General features: G+C 51.2%; 3 protein-coding genes across 7 annotated transcripts in view; 1 reads left to right on the top strand and 2 right to left on the bottom strand.

Moving 5' to 3' along the window:
- Window positions 1-6,483: 6,483 nt before the first annotated feature.
- Ppp2r5b (protein phosphatase 2 regulatory subunit B'beta) lies at window positions 6,484-15,197 on the top strand. The gene is made up of 14 exons (XM_008838895.3): window positions 6,484-6,825; window positions 7,252-7,712; window positions 8,420-8,616; window positions 9,379-9,480; window positions 9,633-9,725; window positions 9,849-9,979; window positions 11,597-11,656; window positions 11,756-11,864; window positions 12,340-12,393; window positions 12,463-12,513; window positions 12,601-12,720; window positions 13,624-13,751; window positions 13,917-14,018; window positions 14,404-15,197. Exons 2-14 carry the CDS (start codon window positions 7,514-7,516, stop codon window positions 14,549-14,551), a joined length of 1,494 nt encoding a protein of 497 aa, XP_008837117.1. The 5' UTR covers window positions 6,484-6,825; window positions 7,252-7,513; the 3' UTR covers window positions 14,552-15,197.
- A 216-nt stretch (window positions 15,198-15,413) lies between these two features.
- Window positions 15,414-16,513, bottom strand: Gpha2 (glycoprotein hormone subunit alpha 2). Its single transcript, XM_008838894.2, is given in 4 exon segments — window positions 15,414-15,521; window positions 15,599-15,704; window positions 15,706-15,781; window positions 15,907-16,513. Coding segments are annotated over 4 exon segments (567 nt in total). The 5' UTR covers window positions 16,184-16,513.
- A 2,975-nt stretch (window positions 16,514-19,488) lies between these two features.
- Majin (membrane anchored junction protein) overlaps window positions 19,489-20,538 on the bottom strand; it is a 35,847-nt gene continuing 34,797 nt past the window's right edge. For all 5 annotated transcript variants that reach the window (XM_029566358.1, XM_029566360.1, XM_029566359.1 and 2 more), the window contains one exon: window positions 19,489-20,063. In XM_029566358.1, coding sequence (XP_029422218.1) covers window positions 20,018-20,063 — 46 coding nt within the window. In that variant the 3' untranslated portion in view covers window positions 19,489-20,017. The remainder of the gene's footprint in view (window positions 20,064-20,538) is intronic.

The raw sequence follows: 20,538 nt of genomic DNA, 5'->3' as shown, positions 1-20,538 counted from the left end.
AGTAAATGCCCCAGCCTCTGCCTCCTGAGTGCTGAGATTAAAGGCATGTGCCACCACGCCTGGCCCCTTCTCTCTTTTTAAAAAACATAGGTGTGCCTCTTCTCTACATCCACAGCATTATCCAGCTCACTAATCTGACACTTCTTATACATTAGAAGTTCCCTGTGCCACATGGCAACTAACAACTGTCTGTAACTCCAGTTCCAGGGGATCCAATGGCCTCTTCTGTCCTCCGTAGGCATTGCACAACATTGGTGCACTCACCTACATGTAGGCAGTACACTCATACACATAAAATAAAAATAATGAAAAGTTTATTTTATGTGTATGAGTATACTGCCTTTGCCTGCATGTGTGTAAGTACTCCTGTGTCATGCAATGGCTGAGGAGGTCAGAAGAGTGTGTTGGATTCCCCTAGAACTGGAGTTACAGGCAGTTGTTAGCTGCCATGTGGGTGCTGAGAATCGTTCTCAGGTTCTTTGCAAGAGCAGTTAGTGCTCTTAACCACTGAGTCATCTCTCCAGCCCCACATCTGTCTCTTAAGGGTTAGTGCCTGTGACTCAATTCCAGAGCCTGATTCACAGTGCAATGTGTGTGTGTGTGTGTGTGTGTGTGTGTGTTTTAATTTTATTTTATGTGAGTGAGTGTATTGCCTGCATGTGTGTAAATACATCCCTATTGTGCAGTTTCCTGCAGAGATCAGACGAGGGTGTTGGATCCCCTGGAACTAGAGTTATGGATGGTTGTTAGCTACCAAGTGGAGTGCTGGGAATCAAACCTGGGTCCTCTACAAGAGCAGCTAGTGCTCTTAAGGGCTAATCCATCTCTCCAGCCCCAGCAATGTGTGTTTTAGTAGAGCATTAGGCTTGAGAGGAGACACACAGGTCCTCTATCAAACACAGTCATCCCCAACCAAGCTCAGGTGCCAGGTACCTTAATGAATGGATGTAAAATACCAGCAGAATCAAGGGGACAGCCCTCTGTTGGGAGGGAAAGTGGCACTAGGAACCATATCAAGGTGTTTCTGGGAAAGAGTGTCAGGCCCTGCTTCCTGTCTTACAGTCAACAGATACACTGTCCCTGACACTCTACTACAGGATGGAGCTGGATAAGCTCCAGGGCTCTGGGAAGGATAGGCCATGGCTCTAGACTTTGCTTTGGAGGAGTTGCTGGGGGGTACCTTAGATTAGGTGGGAAGTCAGCAGGCAGTATGTTCTAGGCCTCTAAAGCATCTCCTTTTCCCAGGGATGCCCACCTGAAAGCCCATTCTCCAATCCCCTGGGAATTTCCTGGCTGGGACTAAGATGTGTGAGGAGGGAATCTTGGGAGGTGAGAGATGGCCTAGGAGCTGTGACTTGGCTGTTGGTGGAAGGCCTGAATTTTATGGGATGGAAGAGCTTTCGTAGAGGAAGACAGGCTAGCCCATGAGGAGGCTAGATGGAGCACATGAAGGTTTATGGGATGGCAACAAGGGACAAGCAAGTATCCAGACCTAAGGAGCTCCACAGAGGGCAGTTCTGGGGCATTGGGAGCCCAATGGCATCTGTATACATTTGAAAAAAATTCCTTTTAGGGTAAATAATCGCAGATATAGGAACTAGAGAGATGGCTCAGTGGTTACTGATCTTCTAGGGTACTTGGGTTCAGTACCCAGCACCTACATGGCAGCTAATAGCTGCCAATAACTCCAGTTCCAGAGGAATCAGATGCCCTCTTCTGGTCTCTGCAGGCATTGCATGCACTGGTGCGCTTAAATTCAGGCAAATCATGTATATACATCAAATAAAAATAAATAAATAAATTTTGGGGCTGGAGAGATGGCTCAGCAGTTAAGAAGACTGACTGTTCTTGCAGAAGACCCGGGTTCGAATCCCAGCACCCACATGGCAGCTAACAACTGTCCATAACTCCAGTTCCAGGGGATATGACAGCCTCTTCTGTCCTCCGAGAGCATTGCAGGACATGGGTGCACTTATCTACATGCAGGCAATACACGCATACACATAAAATAAAAATAATAGGGGCGGGAGAGATGGCTCAGCGGTTAAGAGCACTGACTGCTCTTGCAGAGGACCCAGGTTCAATTCCCAGCACCCACGTGGCAGCTACAAACCATCCTTAACTCCAGTTCCATGGGAATCTGAAGCCCTCTTCTGACCTCCACAGTACTGCACAACACGGGTGCACTCACATATACGCAGGCAATACGCTCATACACATAAAATAAAAATAATAAATAAATAAAAATAAAAAATAAAATATTAAAAAATAAATTTAAATGGCAGATATACAAATAAAAATGTATTTTTTTTTGGTCTTTTTGAGACAGGGTCTCCCTGTAGCCCCAGCTGTCCTGGAGCTCACTATGTAGACCAGGCTGGCCTTGAACTCAGATCCGCCTGTCTCTGCCTCCCAAGTGCTGGGATTAAAGGCATCCGCCACCAAGCCCGGCTCTAAAATGTATGATTTTTTTCTTTCCATTTTGGACTTTGTTTTGAATATATTTCTGTCTAGCATGCATCACAATATTAGTGCAGTCTGTCAACACAATACATTTTACCATTGTTTTTCACAGTGCTAGGGATGGGACCCTGTGCCTCTAACATTCTAGACATGCATTCTACCACTGTATTTTCAACTCTGAGCTTTAGTGTCAATCCATGTTTTGCACATGCCTTTAATCCCAGCACTTGGGAGGCAGAGGCAGGCTGTTCTTCCAGAGGACCCAGGTTTGAATCCCAGCACCCACATCTGGCAGCTAACAACCATTTGTAACTCCAGTTCCAGGGGATCCAATGCCATTTTCTGACCTCTGCAGGCTTGCACAAGCTGGGCACACTTACATACATGCAGGCAATACACCACACACCTAAAATAAAAATAATAAATTAAGGGGCTGGAGAGATGGCTCAGCGGTTAAGAGCACAGACTGCTCTTGCAGAGGACCCAGGTTCGATTCCCAGCACCCACATGGCGGCTACGGACCGTCCTTAACTCATTCCAGGGGAATCCAAGGCCCTCTTCTGACCTCCGCAGCATTGCACGACCCGGGTGCACTCACATACATGCAGGCAATACACTCATACACATAAAATTAAAATAAAAAATAATAAATTAAAAAAATATATTAAAAATATACTATTTTTATTTACACGTGTATGTGTCTATGAGTGTATGATGTGTGTGGGTACCACCTGAAGAGGCCAGAAGAAGAGAGCAGGGCATCGAATCCCCTGCAGCTGGAGTTACAGGTGGTTACAGGTGAGTTACAGGTGAGCTGCCAGATGTGGGTGCTGGGAATGGAACTCAGGTCCTCTGGAATAGTTGCGATCTCTGCAGCCGCTGTCTATGTTTTTTTGAGGCAAAGACTCACTATGTAGCCCAGGTTGGCTTCAAATTCATGAAGGTTCTATGTCTGCCTCCTCAATGTTGAGATTACAAGTGTGTGCCACCATGTCTGGCTTTTACCATCCTAATGTATTCTGTGCACAGTTTACTCATTTTAAGTATATTTATGTTATTGTACCATTAATCCCCAGGCCTTTTTCTGGAGAGATGCCTCAACAGTTAAGAGCACTTGCTGCTCTTGCAGAGGACTTGGGTTCAGTTCTCAGCACCAACTTGGCAGCTAATAATCATTCATAACTCTAGTTCCAAGGGATCTGGCGTCCTCTTCTGGCCTCTGCGGGCATTGCATGACATGGGCGCACTGACGTATGTACAGACAAAACACTCATACACATAAAATAAATATAAATAAATTAAAAATTAAAAACCTCACCGAGTGTGGTGGCGCACGCCTTTAATCCCAGCACTTGGGAGCACTTGGGAGGCAGAGACAGGCGGATCTCTGTGAGTTCAAGGCCAGCCGGGTCTATATAGTGAGCTCCAGGACAGCTGGGGCTACAGGGAGACCCTGTCTCAAAAAGACCAAAAAAAAAAAAAAAATTAAATTAAATTAAAAACCTCTTAGACATATGAAGTGAAAACATTTAATACTAATAAATTTTAAAACCCCCAAATGATATGTCTATTAAACAATTCAAATACAGGCAAATTTTAAAGTATGCCCACGATATCTCAATAATTATGTTAAAAAAAGAAGACTTTTCAATCTTTTATGTCCCAGGGCCTGTTTGAAATTCTGTTCAAATCCCACTTCTGGCGTGAGGTATGTAGTTCTGTGGTATGTAGCTTGTGTGAGGCCCCATGTTCTATCCCCAGCATCATAAACACATAGCAAACCCCAGAACTCTTGTCTCTCCTCCACTTCTAGAATGTTCCTGTTTGGTATAAGACTCCTGCCTTCTCATAGTTAGTCTGCCATGGTCAGTTGGGCCTGAAGATCACAGTACAGAGGGTCTGTGGAGTGGGGCTGGAACCAGCTGCTCCTTGGTCATGCTTTAGATGACAGGTTGTGCCACCTTGGCCAAGGTAGTCCTCCAGTCTGGGCCACAGGATCCTGGCCTTGCCATAGGAGGCTCTGTGGGTCTGTCCTCCCCAACTTGTTATTCAGGCACATGAAAAAGGCTTCACCTCCTGAGGCTTGGAGGTAGGTCAGGTAGGAGATATTGCTGCACCCCGGCCTTTGGGGATCATAAGGAGTGTGGCAGTGGAGGGAGTGAAGGAACCATTTGCTGTAGGAGGGTTCCATTCAGCAGATGAAGACCAAGAGCTTAGGTAGCCAAGGCCTATTTTTTTTTTTTTTTGTCTTTTTGAGACAGGGTCTTCCTGTAGCCCCTGCTGTCCGGGACCTCACTATGTAGCCCAGGCTGGCTTTAACCTCACAGGGATCCCCCTGCCTCTGCCTCCCGAGTTCTGGGGCTAAAGGGATGCGCCCCCCCCCCTGGCCTTTTTTTTTTTTTTTAAATTTTTTTTTTTTTTGTCTTTTTGAGACAGGGTCTTCCTGTAGCCCCTGCTGTCCGGGACCTCACTATGTAGCCCAGGCTGGCTTTAACCTCACAGGGATCCCCCTGCCTCTGCCTCCCGAGTTCTGGGGCTAAAGGGATGCGCCCCCCCCCCTGGCCTTTTTTTTTTTTTTTAAATATTTTAGTTATTTTGGGGACTGGAGAGATGGCTCAGTGATTTAGAGCACTGACTGCTCTTGCAGAGGACCTGGGTTTGATTCCTAGCATCCACATGGTAGCTAACAACCATCTGTCATTCCAGTTCCAGGGAATCCAATGGCCTCTTCTGACTTCTGTGGGCACTGCACAATGAGGGTGCACCTACCTACATTCAGGCAATACACTCATACACATAAAATAATAAAACTTGGGTCCTCTGCAAGAGCAGCCGGTGCTCTTTAGCTGATGAGCCCTCTCCCCACTCCAAGGCCTACTATTTCTGAGCAATGGAAGCACTGGCCTTGTGCTGTATCACTTCCCTTGTGATACAGTCCTGGATCCCAGCCCAGCTGTGTTCTGCATACAGGCCTCTGCTCTGGCAGGTGGGGCCGTCTTGGGCCACAGACTTCTTCTGTAGCACGAAGTGATTACCAGTGCCAAAGCTGCGTGGATGGATTCTGAGAAGTACCCCGGCCCCCTCCCTGACCTAGCTGTCCAGGCTCATTGCCATCTCCTGTTCATCTGCATGGATCAGTTATTTACCCAGGCAAAACGTCAGGGTGAAGATTTTTCACGGTATTCTAGGGAAGAAATAGTATTGGAGCCCAGGGTTCCAGGAAGGAGGGCCCAGGACTGCAGGCTGGGAACTTTTGGTCAGAATGCCAAACTTCTGGAATCCAGTTGCGCCTTGGATACCCGGCAACAGGGTTTTGATAAAAAGCTCCCCGCTCCCAGGTGCAAATCGTGAGACCAGAGGGGGTGGGAGGTCCGGCGGCTTGAGGGGCGGAGGCAGCTTGAGGGGAGAACCTTTCTGCACTTATGCTTTGCCACTCTAGGACTAGCCCTTTAAACTACAGACCATGATGTCACCATACACAGCAAAGGATGGGAGGGGGACTGCAGGCCCTGAGGATGGACTACATTTCCCAGCAGCCTCTGGTGGGCCGCACCTCTCCCAGCAGGCTCTAACACATCATAGACTATTAACCATTCCAACGCCGGTTTTCCAGGGGTTTTCGGAAGTGTCCGGTCATTCGTGGCTGGGAATGGGGGTTCCTATGGGGATGGCCTGAGGCATAACCAAATGTATGGGGCTGGCACATCATACCAGGCCTCTGTTCTGCCAGTACCCTGGCATCACCTGGAGCAGACCCCGGCGTCCTCCTCCTCCACGCAGTGTCCATGAGCCTAGCCCCCAGCTGGAGTCCGTCCTGCTCTGCTGCAGATTGCAAAAGCCTCAGTTTTGGCCCTCGAGTGCGGAGTCGGCCCTCGAGGGTGGGGGTGGGGATGGGGCGGTTACCGTTAAGGTCGAGTGGCTCCCTTTAAGTAGGGAGGAGACTACATTTCCCAGCGGTCCCGAGGCCTCCCTGACGCAGCCCTCCCCCCACCAGCGGCGGGGAGGTGCGGGCCGGGCGGGGGGAGGTGACTTGATGTCATCCTGAGCAGCTGGGCGGCGGGTACCCGTGCGCACCGAGCCGGGGCTGCCGCTGTGCTGCACCGCGCTGATCGGAGTCCCGGGAAGTCCGCCGGGGACTGCGCACGGCTGGGGCCAGCCCAGAGGCCGCCGAGCGCCTGGCCCCTCCTGGGGCTCAGCTGGGGGTATGCTCCAGCTCCCCCGAAGCTCGGGAGAGAACCCAGGAGCGCCGCCGCCCAGCCCCAGCGCCCCGAGCGGCGGAACCGCTGCGGATGAGCCCTGAACCAATCCTCCTCCTCTCAGGCAGCCTCTAGGGGTCCGCGACCAAAGTCTTGTTTCTGAGAAGTGAGTAAACCCCCCCACCCCATGAGGGTTGGCGTCCAGGATGGAGCAGGGTAGAAGGAAGGTGCTAGGGCTTGCAAAGAGGGTGCATACGAACTTGACCCCTATTCTTGGTGATTGCAGAGGCCGGCACTGCTGGAACAGGAGGGCCTCATTGCTCTAAGGAGCGAGGGATGCTAAACAGGGCCCCCATCCTGACTAGGGGCCGGCTTGGGCCATAGGCCCTATTTGGGTAGGGGTTATTTTAGAGGTTGGGGCCTTTGGGGTCTGGGAGAAGGGAGGGCCATTGCTTGCACCCCTGTTTTGGGGTCTAGTAAAGGTAGGAGGGAAAAGAAGTGAGGGCACCCAGCCGCAGCACCCAGGCTGCCTCTGGAAAGAACTGACCTGCTCTCTGTTTCTCTTGTTGACCTTTCTGCCCGGACTTCTCAGAAGAGCCAGCGTGGGATCCCTGACCGGACTCTTGTGGACCCCCAGGAAAGACTTAAGGCCTGGGCCATCACTCGTCTACTTTGCCTGCCCCCCAGGACTGGGCAGTTGCCGGAGGCCCTGGGGGGGGGCCAGGACTGTAGTTGTGCGCCCCCCCCCACTGGTCATGATGGGTCCTAGTTAGTGAGTGCGGTCTCGCCCAGCTTCCTCCAAACCCACAGGGAGCCCCTGAGGCTCTGAAAGCTTGACCTGCTGTCCACTGGCCATGGAGACAAAGCTGCCCCCTGCAAGCACCCCCACTAGCCCCTCCTCCCCAGGACTGTCGCCAGTGCCACCACCCGACAAAGTGGATGGCTTCTCCCGCCGTTCCCTCCGCAGGGCACGACCTCGGCGCTCACACAGCTCTTCCCAGTTCCGCTATCAGAGCAACCAGCAAGAGCTCACGCCACTGCCTCTGCTCAAAGGTGAGCTGCTGCTTGCTGCTGAGGAGCCTAGAGGGAAACAGCAAGGTGGGAGAGAAAGGAGGGAAAAGTGGCTGGCTGCTCCTGTCAGGCAGTGTGGGCACCCTTCTAGGTTAGGAACTCCATTGAACCGGGACCCCAGCCTCCAAGGCCTCTGCTGATGTATGGCCTGACTGGCCTGTCATCTCTGGAGGTGGGGCATCTGGAGGTGGCGCCAGGGGTAGGCCAGGACCAAGGGTGGGGCCCACAGCCTGGATTCCAGAAGGCCACTATCAGCTCAGCCAGTTGCCTGGCTCCTGGGGTAGGCGCTTCGCATGACTCCCTGTGATCATCACATCCCCCCCTCCCTCACTCCTGCCCCTCTTTCCAATTCTGGCTCATAGATCTGTGTGCCACCTAGGAAAGGGAGGCAGTGACTGTTTTGGGGAATGCCTGCACATCCACATTCAGTGTTATCTTGCTTTAAAATCAAGAGGTCTCTGAGCCTGGATTAAGAGAGAGAGGAATCCCCCAACGTACTACCTCCCAGGAGTGGAGGATGGGGCCAGGAGGATGGGGCCAGGGTTGTTTGCTGGCTACATCACGGTACCTTGTGTGAGGGCAGCTCAAGATAGCAGGAAAGCCAGTCTGAAGAAGGATGAGGAGGTTCACCTCTGTCCAGAGCCCTGGCAGTTGTGGTCCAGGTTCAGTCCCCTTGTCCCTCCCCCCAGATGTGCCAGCCTCTGAGCTGCATGAGTTGCTGAGCCGGAAGCTTGCCCAATGTGGGGTGATGTTTGACTTCTTGGACTGTGTGGCCGACCTAAAGGGGAAGGAGGTGAAGCGGGCGGCCCTCAATGAGCTGGTGGAATGTGTGGGGAGCACCCGGGGTGTCCTCATCGAGCCTGTCTACCCAGACATCATCCGTATGGTAAGCACTGTACTCAGTCTCAGCCTCAGGGAGAGCTTAGGGGACATAAAACCTTACCAATCTGCCTCCAGGACCCCCTAGGGGAAGAATAAAGCCTAGACTCTTCAGCTTGGCCTCAAGGGTTATGTGTTCCATCTCTACTGAGCTCCATTGCTGCCCGTCACCCACTCAGGACTTCCTCTCCCTGTGGTCTCTGCACCTGTAAACTGGGCTTAGGCTATCCTTTCCTAGACCTACTTACCTTCTATGGCCTGACTCAGGTGCTGACTCCTGTCTGAAGCCTCTCTCACTGTCCAGGCCAGAAACTTTTTTGCCCAGAATACCTGTGGCCCTCACTGCCTTTGTTCTTACCACCCCCACTGAATCACATCTGCTGAGGGATGTGTCCAGGCCACCTCTGGGTCCCCAGCCCCTGGTTTAGGGCTTGCATAAACTAGGTGTTTGGTTGAGTGATGATTACCCAGTGGAATGAATTGCTTGTGAAGGACTGAATGAATTGCGCTGTGAGTCCATTAGAACTGGACAAGGGAAAGGCAGGTGATGTAACTTAATGGAAGATCACAAGTTCGTTTTCCCTGTAACAAAGAATTTAGAAGTTCTGGACCTGATGGTGCATGCCTGTAATCCTAGCTACCCAGGAGGCTGAGGCAGGAGGGTCACAAGTTTGTTGCCTGCCTGGGCTGTAGAGAACTTTGGATGAGAGTTCCTCTGGCTTCTGCCGCCAAGGTCCCATCCTTAAAGAACCATCACTTGGCCCTCTAGATATCAGTGAATATCTTCCGGACTCTGCCACCCAGTGAGAACCCCGAATTTGACCCCGAAGAGGATGAGCCCAACCTCGAGCCTTCCTGGCCACATCTGCAGGTGTGAAGGACTAGAGGAAGCAGGGGTCTGCACTTCAGAGTAGATTTGAGGGGTGGGGGAGTCTGTATAGCCCCTAGACTGTTGATGAGGGCTGCAGGCCAGTGGATGAGGCTGTGACTGAACTCACCTTTTGATCTGTCTCCCACCCCCAGCTGGTATATGAGTTTTTCCTACGTTTCTTGGAGAGCCCAGACTTCCAGCCCTCGGTGGCCAAGAGATATGTGGATCAAAAGTTTGTCCTGATGGTGACGTGGGGAGCCCAGGCTGGGTGGTACATAGGACCAGGGGCAGGTTGGCTGAGGGGCATAGGCTAGGATGGGACAAAACAGGGTGGCATCTGGCCTTACTCTTGACCCTGGGTCCTACAGCTCCTGGAGCTGTTTGATAGTGAGGACCCCCGAGAACGTGAATACCTCAAGACCATCTTGCATCGGGTATACGGCAAGTTCCTGGGTCTCCGGGCCTACATCCGCAAACAATGCAACCACATCTTTCTCCGGTGAGTGGCTCCTGGGAGAGAGTAAAGGAGGGGAGGGAAAGGAGAGAGAGGAAGGAGGGGAGGGAGGGACTTACTGGGGAGAAGACTGAGGTCTAGGCTCCTGGGCTGTGTTCTTTCTCTCTAATGTAATATTGATTATACAAAGCCTGTAAAGTCAGCAGAGAATGAGTATTCATTTCCATTTTACAGATGAGAAAACAGAGGCCAAGAGGGAGCACTATAATAGAAGCCAATAAAATAGTTTACAAGGCCAGGAGGGGAGGGAGGGACTTACTGGGGAGAAGACTGAGGTCTAGGCTCCTGGGCTGTGTTCTTTCTCTCTAATGTAATATTGATTATACAAAGCCTGTAAAGTCAGCAGAGAATGAGTATTCATTTCCATTTTACAGATGAGAAAACAGAGGCCAAGAGGGAGCACTATAATAGAAGCCAATAAAATAGTTTACAAGGCCAGGTGTGGTGGTGCACGCCTTTGATCCCAGCACTTGGGAGGCAGAGGCAGGCAGATCTCTAAGATAGAGGCCAGCCTGGTCTCTATAGCAAGTTCCAGGCCAGCTGTGGCTACAGGGAGACCCTCTCTCAAAAAAAACAAAACTAAACAACAACAACAACAAAAAGTATTTTTTGTAGTATTTCTCAAATGCACAGGGGGTTGAGGGGCCACCCTGGTCTAAAAAGGGAGTTCCAGGCCAGCTGGGGCTACAGAGAGACCCTGTTTAAAAAAAAAAAAAAAAAAAAAAAAAGTTTACAGGGACTAGGGCAGCCCAGGAGAACCTGGGATCTAGATCTTCTAATCCTTATTAGGCTGGCCTGTAATGACCCAAAGAGAAATTCTTCCTACAAATGTGTATTGAGCATAATACCCACTGGGCATTGAGAGCCCACATGACCTTGTAGTTGAGACCATGGTTGTGAAGGTAGACAGCCAGTATTTGGGTGGACTTGGGCAAGGCACTGAAGTTTTCTCCTTGCTTCATCTTTGCAATGGTGATGCTGCCTGTGCTCAGACCAAGCCAGGCAGTGCCGCCAAAGGGCCTGGTATAGCTCCTGGCCCCAGGTGGGGCCTCTCAAGCATTAGCTCTTGTTGCTAGTGATGAAATAGGGAAGACATGACCCGTGTTCTCCAGGAGCTGAGTCCATTAGCTTCCCCACTTATTAACTTTGGGGTATCTTTTAACCACTGACTAACTTCTGTAATGGCTTTATTGCGACCTGCCTCCCAGGAGGATTCTGAGAATTACAGTGTACACAGTAGATACTCTTAAGTGTTTGCCATTCTTTGGTTGACGGCATGAAGGGCGAAGGTCATAGGCTGGGTGCCTGCCGGCTAGCTTGGTATTAAATCAAGTACTAGGCACTGGAAGAAATGAGCCAGGGGTGTCTCATGGAAGAGAGGTTGAGTTGGAACAAAGAGTGGAGGAGGTGGCTGGGCACTGAAGGGTATTTTGCAGTGTGTGGACATAGTGGGGCCTGGTTTGCAGGGCACTGGGAAGGGAATTCAAGTTGGGGAGAATTAGATGGTTGTGCATGGTGAATCAGGGTGGCTGGCAGGATGGCTGATGGAGTGCCAGATCTGCCCCACAGCTCTGAGACCTCTACATTCTTTTCCTCTTGCAGGTTCATCTATGAGCTGGAGCACTTCAATGGTGTGGCTGAGCTACTGGAGATCTTAGGAAGGTGATTCTCCTTGGGCTTCTACTGGAGCTTGGGCTCTGGGAGGAGGGCTTGGGGGCCTGACTGACTGATCCTTGCTTCTCTCTTCTGCCCCCTCCAAAGCATCATCAATGGCTTTGCGCTGCCCCTGAAGACTGAGCACAAGCAGTTCCTGGTTCGAGTTCTGATCCCCTTGCACTCTGTTAAGTCACTGTCTGTCTTTCACGCTCAGGTAAGCCCCAGGCCTGGCCCAGCAGCAGGAAGGACTCTTGATACTCAGGACTGCCCGTGGGACCAGGAAGCTAGACTGACACTCACTAGATCCTGTCTTACCTCTGCATCTTTCCTTCTGACCTCAGACATCAGTTCTGTGCCACCCTCTCCATTCCCTCCCATCTTTATACCATAGACAGAATGAAACCCCTTTCCTTTCCTCTTTCTCTAGTCCCAAAGATTGTGATGCAGAAATCTTTTATGGCACCTTCTGCAAAATTGGTAAGGATTAGTTTGTTACTTCCCCAGCGAGGTCATCCTTGTGTTCCCAGCACCCTGAGCACAGTGCCTTGTAAGTCCAAGGTAGCAGTAAGTCTCAGGGAACAAGAGTGTGAAGGTAGTGAGCAGATGCCTGGTATGCTGTCCTGGGTAGCCAGTCCTTGGCCCCTGTCCTTCCTGACCCTGGCTTCCTTCTCTTCACCCCGGCTCTGCAGCTGGCATACTGTGTGGTGCAGTTCCTGGAGAAGGATGCCACCTTGACAGAGCATGTGAGTACCTCGGAGGGAAGGTGGGCCCCTCACTCTGCAGGTCTGACTCCTTCCTCCTCCACCCCACAGGTTATTCGGGGGCTCCTTAAATACTGGCCCAAAACCTGCACCCAGAAGGAGGTATGAAGGGCTCCGAAGCTCCCCAAAGGTGGGTGTGCAGAGTGTGTTTTAGGTGAATGTGAGCTGCTGTTCCTGTCCCCTCCCCAGGTGATGTTCCTGGGGGAGATGGAAGAGATTCTTGATGTCATCGAACCCTCCCAATTTGTGAAGATCCAGGAGCCCCTCTTCAAGCAGGTGGCTCGCTGTGTTTCCAGTCCCCATTTCCAGGTATGGGGCAAGGATAGGTGAAGCAGGGGCGGGGTCATAGCCTGGTAAGTCTTCCCAGTTGACCTAACAGTCCCCTCTCCCCTCAGTTTCTCTTCCATTCCTGGTTCTGATCATGGGGAGATGCTGGGCCTAGGGTTGGGAGACCTAGGGTCAAACCTCAGATCTGGATTCTACTGGCTGAGGGACCTTTGGCAAATCACTTCCCCACTCTAACTGTATTTCTTGCAGTGTAAAATGGGTCACCAATCACATCTCCACAGGGTAGTGAGAAGAGCAAGAGCTCATGATTCTCAGTGTGTTGGGTAAACTGACCCAGAATAGGATGCAGGGTCTGCTTTTCTCAGAAACCTTAGATTTCATTCATTCCACTTCATGACCTGGTAGGCTTACTTCCCCATGCTGGCTAGGTGTGCAGATCCATCCCCATTTGTAGGAGCCTGACCTGGCGGAAGTTGGGTCTTCCTCGTGGTAGCTCTTCTGTGTCACTTTTTGGTTTTTTGAGACAGGTCTCCCTATAACCATAGCTGACCTGGAACTTCCTATGTAGGCCAGGCTGACCTCAATCTCAGAGATTCACCTATCTCTGCCTGGGATTAAAGGTGTGTGCCACCACACCCGGCTTGTATGTCACTTTTTAGATACCTTAAATTACAGGAGCTTGCTGGGCGTAGTGGCGAGGCCAAGGCTGCAGGAGCGCAGTGGAGGCCATGGTAGAGTCAGGATTGCCTGAGTGTTAGACTGTAAAGCCGGGGCTCTATTCCCCATGTTTCCTCCAGTAGGTCAGACAAGCCCTCCGGAGGGGTGTGGAGGTCAGAGGGTTCTGGTTTTTGGGTAGGGATGGACACCAGACCTTGCACACCAGAAACCTCTGCCAGGTTCACTCTACCATCTCACCTGCCCCAGGTTGCAGAGCGGGCTCTGTATTTCTGGAACAATGAGTATATCCTGAGCCTCATTGAGGACAACTGCCACACTGTGCTACCTGCTGTGTTTGGAACCCTCTACCAAGTGTCCAAGGAGCACTGGAATCAGTAAGTGCCCAAGCTTTGATCCAGCCCTGGGGCCATTCCAGGCTGGACAGGGTCAGAGCAAATGTGGGTATGTGAAGGGAGATGAAAGGGCAGGGAACTGGGCAATGCTCAGGGACCGCAGAATGGTATTTCCTTCATCTCACCCCTTGCCTTGACCATGTCAAGAACTATCGTATCCCTGATCTACAATGTGCTCAAAACCTTCATGGAGATGAACGGAAAGCTGTTTGATGAGCTCACAGCCTCCTACAAGCTGGAGAAGCAGCAGTGAGTTTTAGGGCTGGGGTTGGGGCTGGGGCTGGGAGCTGGGGAGGGAAGAAAAGCAGGAACCAGAACCTCAGGCAGGGAATACAGATGACCCCACCCTATGCAGTCAGTTCAGTAGCTGTGGCTGTCTTATGCACACATGACTGCCCACTGCATCCCCTAACTATTCTTCTCAGTACACCACCCCACCTGCTGTGACCCCCTGTACCATCCTCCTCAGCCAGGGCAGCTCACAGCTCACCAATTCTTCCTCTCCAGTCTCCCCTCAGCTCTCCCTTAAGCCCAGGGTTTCCATGGAGTCCCAATCACCTTGCAGTGGGGTAGTGAGGGAGGTTGGACTGTTGGGGGTCAGGAGAGGAGAAGCTGCCTTACCCTCTCTCCTCAGGGAGCAGCAGAAGGCCCAGGAGCGTCAGGAGCTCTGGCAAGGGTTGGAGGAGCTGAGGCTACGCCGGCTACAGGGGACCCAGGGGGCCAAAGACGGCCCGCTCCCACGGCCTACACCTCAGGTGGCTGCCAGCGGGGGTCAGAGCTAGACAGACCTGAAAGGGGAGAAGCTAAATCCAGAGCTATCATCAGCCCTTACATCCCTTCTGCCCAGGGGCCCAGTGAGGCCCACGCCTCCCCGTGGCCTTGCCAGAGTGGCTCTGAGGACTCCCACCAGCCCCATGGGGGGCAGCTTTCACTGGGGGAGACAAGAAGGCAAGATGGTAGTTTTGGCAACAGAATGCTCAAGCCTTGTGGCAAGATTCTGGCAAGACCAGACCAGGGTGACCATGTGACTGGGAAGCTGCCATCAGGGATCCTCCTCTGCTGCCCTGCACAGCCTGGCTCCAGCTGAAGGTGGGCTCCTACCCCTGCTCCTGGCATGGGGCAAGGGCACTCAGCACCTGACCTGCCTCAGCCTGGCCAGGGCCTTCCTCACCCCCACCATGGGGGCACGGTCAATTTATTCTGTCCAGCTCACCCTCAACAAGACACTGTCCAGGCCCTGGGACATCCTCCTCCTCTCCTCTTCCTTGCCCTGTACTTCCTTGTCCCCTTTTTATTTATTGGGCAGGGGGGAGGGGTGAGGGCACAGGCAAGAAGATTCACAGTCTCCTGGGGTGAGGGGGGTCACAGTAATCACGGTCTGTCCTCTTCTCTGGCTAGGGGGCAGACTCAATAAAGAGCGAAACTCAAGCACTGCTTACTTTATTTAGGGTAGGAGAGGAGACAGTGTAGCGATGAGACTGTGTAGAAGGCCAGGCAGAGATCTAGGGAGAGGGAAAAACCCCCTCTTTTGGGGTGACCATCACAGACTCTAGAGATCTAGAGTCAGAGCTGAGCAACCCCCTTATTTAAGAGGCCCTGGAGCAAACCTATCGCAGGGCCGGAGGGCTGGAACGCCTTTCAGAACTAGTAACGGGAGAGCCGACACATACCACACTGGCAGGCCCCGGCGGCGGTGAAGAGCTCAAGCTCCCCCCAACGACGGTTCCCGACAGAGCGCAGCCACACCATCACCTGGTGGAGAAGGGATCCACATTTGTATCCATTCTGGCTCCCCACCGTAGCACGCCTGCCAGGCCCAGGCCCCTTACCTTCTTTAGGCTGCTGATGGTACAGCACTGGGAGACAGAGGTGATACTATGTTGATAACTGCTGGCCACCAGCACAGAATACCGTGAAGGGAAGGCGCTGGACTCAGTGTCCTACACAGGCTTGTGCCACATGGGAACCCTGGCAGGTGCCTTGGCAGTCACTTCAAACTGTCATGTTGAAGGCTGAAGGAGACAGGCAAGCAGTCTGTGAAGGCTGCCCCAGCTGCAGCTGTCAGTGCCTCCTGTTTGCAGTTCAGTGGGCCAGCGCTGCTCTGGCCCTGAATCCACTCCTCCCAGCCCTTTGGAACGTTACTCATGGTGCAGGTGGCAGCCCAGGACGTCTGTCTCCCAACCATGGCCTTCAGTAGTGGCCAAGACCAGCAGGCAGAGAAGCAGGGCTGGGGAGGGTGCCATGGGCATCTGAAAGGAGAGTGGGTGTACAGGTGGGAATAGGTGTTCTTTAAAAATCATGTGCTTCTCCGTGAGGGGCCAGGCTGGTTGATCTTCCGGCAGGAGTGATGTGCTTGAGTAGTGCTGCAATCTTGAGTAGTGTCTCCTTTTGAGGGTGTGTCTGAGTGTGTCCATCTGTCTGCCTGACTGTGGTTATTCTGGAAGGGTGTGAGTAGCCAGCCATCTCTGAATGGGACTTATGTGTCAGCTCTCTGGGCACCCTGGGAATGTCCCTTCTATGTGGGGCACAAACTACTTCCCTCCATGTGTTGTGTTGGCCTTAGAGGCCTGGGCCCCCAGCCCATCCTCCCCAGCTCCACCTGCTCTCCTACCTCAGCAAGCTCACCAGTCCAGCCGGAACAGACAGCTTGCAGGCTGTGAAGGCTCTGGGGCCTTCTGCTGGTCTCCAGACTGGTGCAGGCCTTTATTTGCTGGTGTTCTGCAGCCACGCCTTCCTGGGGATCAGCTTTCAAGCCCCTCCCAGCCTGCAGCCTCAATGCAGTCCCACCTGGGGATCCCTGTCTAAGATGTGGTCTTCAGAGAGCAGTCCCTGCTGACATCTCACTCTTCCAAAAAGCTGTCTGGGGTAGAGTATAAGAGGAAGACAAGCCCAGGAGTGGCCCAGTGTGTGATATGCGTGCAGCTGGAGACTCCTGACAGAGTTGTGTTCAGGTGTGTTCTCTCCTTGGGCAGGACACTTCCCTGATCACGGCCACCTAGCTTCTAAAGCTACTAAACACAGTTCTGTCTCTTACCATTGGCAAAGAAAAGGGATTTTTTAAAAGACAGTTTCACTGTGTAGCTCTGGCTGGTCTAGAAATCACTATATAGACCAGGATGGCCTCCAGGTCAGAGATCACCTCCTGCCTACTTTTGCCTCCTGAGAGCTCAGATTAAAGGTGTGAGCTTTTCTTCTGAGCCCTGAAAGTTTGTTGTAGTGTTTTCTTTTCTTTCTCAGCCGCTAAGAGCACTTGCTGCTCTTAAGTTTTTTGTGTTTTTTTTTTTGTGTGTGTGTTTTTTGAGACAAGGTCTCCCTGTAGCTCCAGCTCGGCTGTAACTCACTATGTAGACCAGGTTGGTCTCAGACTCACAGAGATCTGCCTGCCTCTGCTTCCCGAGTGCTGGGATTAAAGGCATGTGCCACCATGCCCAGTCACTTGATGATGCTCTTTGTGGAGGACCTGAGTTTGGTTCCTAGCAACTTCAGCTCCAGGGGATCTGACACCTTCTTCTGGAGTCTCTGGGTACCAGGCACAAACATGGTACATTTATATACGTGCAGACAAAACATACACAAAAAAGACAATATGTTACATCCCAGATGACCTTGAATTTCTGATCTCTGCCTCTACCTCCCAAGAGCTGGGATCACAGGTGTAAGCCACCATACTTGGTTTATGCAGTTCTGGCAATCGAACCCAGACTAGTGCATGCTGGGAAGGTACTCTACCGAGTTATGTTCCCAGCCTGAGAAAAAGATTCTTTTGGACAAGGGGTATCTCACTAGTGGAGGCTCCTGAGCTATGCTCAGTGGCAGGCTAGGGGTAGAGTTCCTGAGTCTATTTCAGAGCCTTCCAGTGTCCTGTAGATGCCCTCTCACACGTGGTCAGCTACAGAGTGGAGCTCTGAGTTAGGGGTCTTCCTAGTTCCTGAATAACAAGGACCTGCTCCCTTAGACAGAAGCCATCAACCTCAACAAATGTGATTGCCGAGTCTAGCCCTGGTTTTACAGGCTGGGCTACAAATACTCAGAGAAGGGAAGTCACACTCAAATTTCCTACCTATCCAAGGTATTAAATTAACTTGGGAGGAGACGGTGACAAGTTGAGAGCTGTGGATATGGTGTAGTGGTGCAGCATTTGCCTTGCCTAGCACCTCAAGGCCCTGGGTTCCTTCTTGAGGCCCTGGCTTCTTCCATTTTTAGCACCATGAAAAAACAATAGCAAAAACCCTAGTCAACAGTAGTTGGGAGTTGGAGGCCAGCCTGGTCTACATAGTGGGTAGATTCCAGGCCAGCCAAGGCTACACAGTGAGATAAACAGAAACAAAAACAATGAAACAAAAACAAGCAAGCAGAGCTGCAGGGCCCAGACCAAAAGGAAAGCCTATGGTGGCTATAGGTAGCTCCTACTCAGACCAGTGCCACACTGACCTGGCTGAGAAGGGTGGAGCCAGTCTACAGCCTACCAGAGCTAGATGGCTCCTCAGAGCTCATCAAATCATACCCCTCATTGTCCAGATGAGAAAGTAAGGGCTGAGGGGCCCTTTAGGTTAGCTAATCCCATCTGGCATGGGCAGACTTTGGAGCTGTGCCCTTCAGCAGCAGCTGTCAGTCAGGCCATGCTTGGGATAGTGAGATAATAGTAAACACGATTTGGGAGAAATTGGTATTGCCGGTGTTGCTGATGCTCCAGTCCCCACATCCTAGGCTTCAGTGCCTGCCTGCTTAGGCCTTCACTTGCCAGGTCCTCCCAGAGCATCCTACCTTCTCTCTTCTCCATGCTGAAGGAAGCAGCAGCCAAGCAAGGGGACTCAGAGACCTCACCACTCCAGCCCCAGCCTTCCCATTAGGAGCCTTCTGGCATGTGATGGATGATAATTGGCTGTTTAAAGCCTATAGGTGGCAAGGGCTCATTACCTCAAGGTAGCCCATTCTAAAATTAATAACAATTAAAAAAGCTAGGCCCTTTGTTCTGAGCTGAGTTTCCCTAAATTTCCACTAATTCTTTTGGTTCTCTGAGGCCACACAAGTCCAAGCTCCCTCTCTCAGTGGCCTTTGGTTGAGGACAGGTGCCTTGGCTCCTCAAGGGGCCCCAATTTCCTGGTTTCCAGTTAACCTGATAAACTAGTTTGTATTTCTATCAAGGAACCAGAGGGATAAATACTTAGGGAGCATTTTAGACATGAAAAGCTATCCTTTGGGACCAAACCAAACTGAGGAAGAGATTGTTTCTTTGGGACCAGAATGAACCTTGTATGACCTTATTCCTTGACCCATGGTAGAGAAGCTTAGGGTCTGAGGTCAGGTACACATCCCATGTGGTGCGCTAAGCAGCAACCAGGTGACCCAGGAAGTTCCATGCATACTCTCTAACTTCCCCAAATTCAGTCAATATACTTCATAAGTAATTTATTGGGATTAGGATTCTAAGTACTAGAGACAAAAATCTCAACTGGCCCTCAGGGCAGTGGAATTCTTTTCTTAGTGTTTTATTTTTTAATTTTTTGGAATTTAAAAAAATTACATTTCAATTATTTTGTGAGTGTGTAGAGTTTGAACTCAGGTTGTCAGGTTTGGCAGGAGGCACCCAATGAACCATCTCACTGGCCCTTTTAATGTTTGTTTTTAAGGTGTAGGCCTTTAATCCCTGCACTGAGGAAGTGGAGGCAGGTGGATCTCTGTGAGATCTAGGCCAGCCTGGTCTACAGGGAGTTCAAGGCCAACTGGGGCTACAGGGAGACCCTGTTTCAAAACAACAACAAAAGATTTATATTTTATTTCTGTGTGTATGTGTGTGGGTATGTGCATGTGTATGCAGGTGTCTGTGGAATCCAGAAGATGGCGCTGGAGTCACAGATGTTTGTAGACTGCTTGCTGTGGGTGCTGGGACCCAAACTTAGATTATCTGCAAGAGCACTATACACTCTGAATTGCTGAGCCATCTCTCTAGCCCAGGTTTTAGGATGTTAAACAGGAAATAAACAAAGGAAAAGGGCAGAATAAACACACACAAGGACTCAGCCTAGTGCCCCTATCCCCAGGAGTCATAAGAAAAGGATGGTGTGGTGATGCACACTTGTAATCACAGCCTAACTAAGGTAGAAAGATGGAGAGCTTGACACCAGCCTGGGCCACATAGCAATACAGCTTGTCTCAAAAATAAAGAAAAGAAAGTAAAGGACTGAATGGCTTGGGACGAGTCATTGAAGATCTTTTTCTGCTGCGGTGGTGTGCTGTGCCTGGGAGGTTCATTGACTGCTCTTCCTGAAGAAATGCCGAAACGGGAAGAGAGAGCTGCAAAAGGGGAGCAGAGTGGGCTGGGTGAGAAGACGGCTTCCCTTCTCTCTGGTTCCCATTAGCTCTTCATTAGCCAGGGCCTGTTGCTCTGGGGAGCCACTGAATGGAAATTTGAGTCCAAAACAGCATTTGAGAAGGTACCCAAATTAGATTATACCCAGAAAGGAAAAATAAAGGAGAAGCAATTGCAATGGGATGGCTGGGCTGTAGACAAAGAGATTTGCTAAACATTATCTGCAAAAGGATTCTGAACACACACTTAGATGGGAAGGGGAGAACTGAAGCACCGTGTCTCCTCTCCAAATCATATGAACAACCCAAGAAAGATAGAAAGTTTCTGTTCCAGCAACACTTGAGTGACAGGCCTTAAGTGGGCACGTCAGGGTGGGATGAGTGGTACATAAATGATAGAGAGAGGAGATGTTCCACTAGCTCAAGGTCAGTCTGGGCTATACAGTGAGACCATTTCTTT

This window comes from Nannospalax galili, unplaced genomic scaffold (assembly GCF_000622305.1).
Source record: "Nannospalax galili isolate Female #2095 unplaced genomic scaffold, S.galili_v1.0 scaffold1659, whole genome shotgun sequence".
Taxonomy (NCBI): Eukaryota; Metazoa; Chordata; class Mammalia; order Rodentia; family Spalacidae; genus Nannospalax; species Nannospalax galili.
This window is presented reverse-complemented; position numbering and strand designations above follow the sequence as displayed.

Coding starts and splice junctions, on each gene's coding strand:
- Ppp2r5b (XM_008838895.3), top strand. CDS start 7,514: ATGGAGACAAAGCTGCCCCCTGCAAGCACCCCCACTAGCCCCTCCTCC. Junction 9,726..9,848: donor ATCAAAAGTTTGTCCTGATG/GTGACGTGGGGA, acceptor TGGGTCCTACAG/CTCCTGGAGCTGTTTGATAG. Junction 12,394..12,462: donor ATGCCACCTTGACAGAGCAT/GTGAGTACCTCG, acceptor TCCACCCCACAG/GTTATTCGGGGGCTCCTTAA.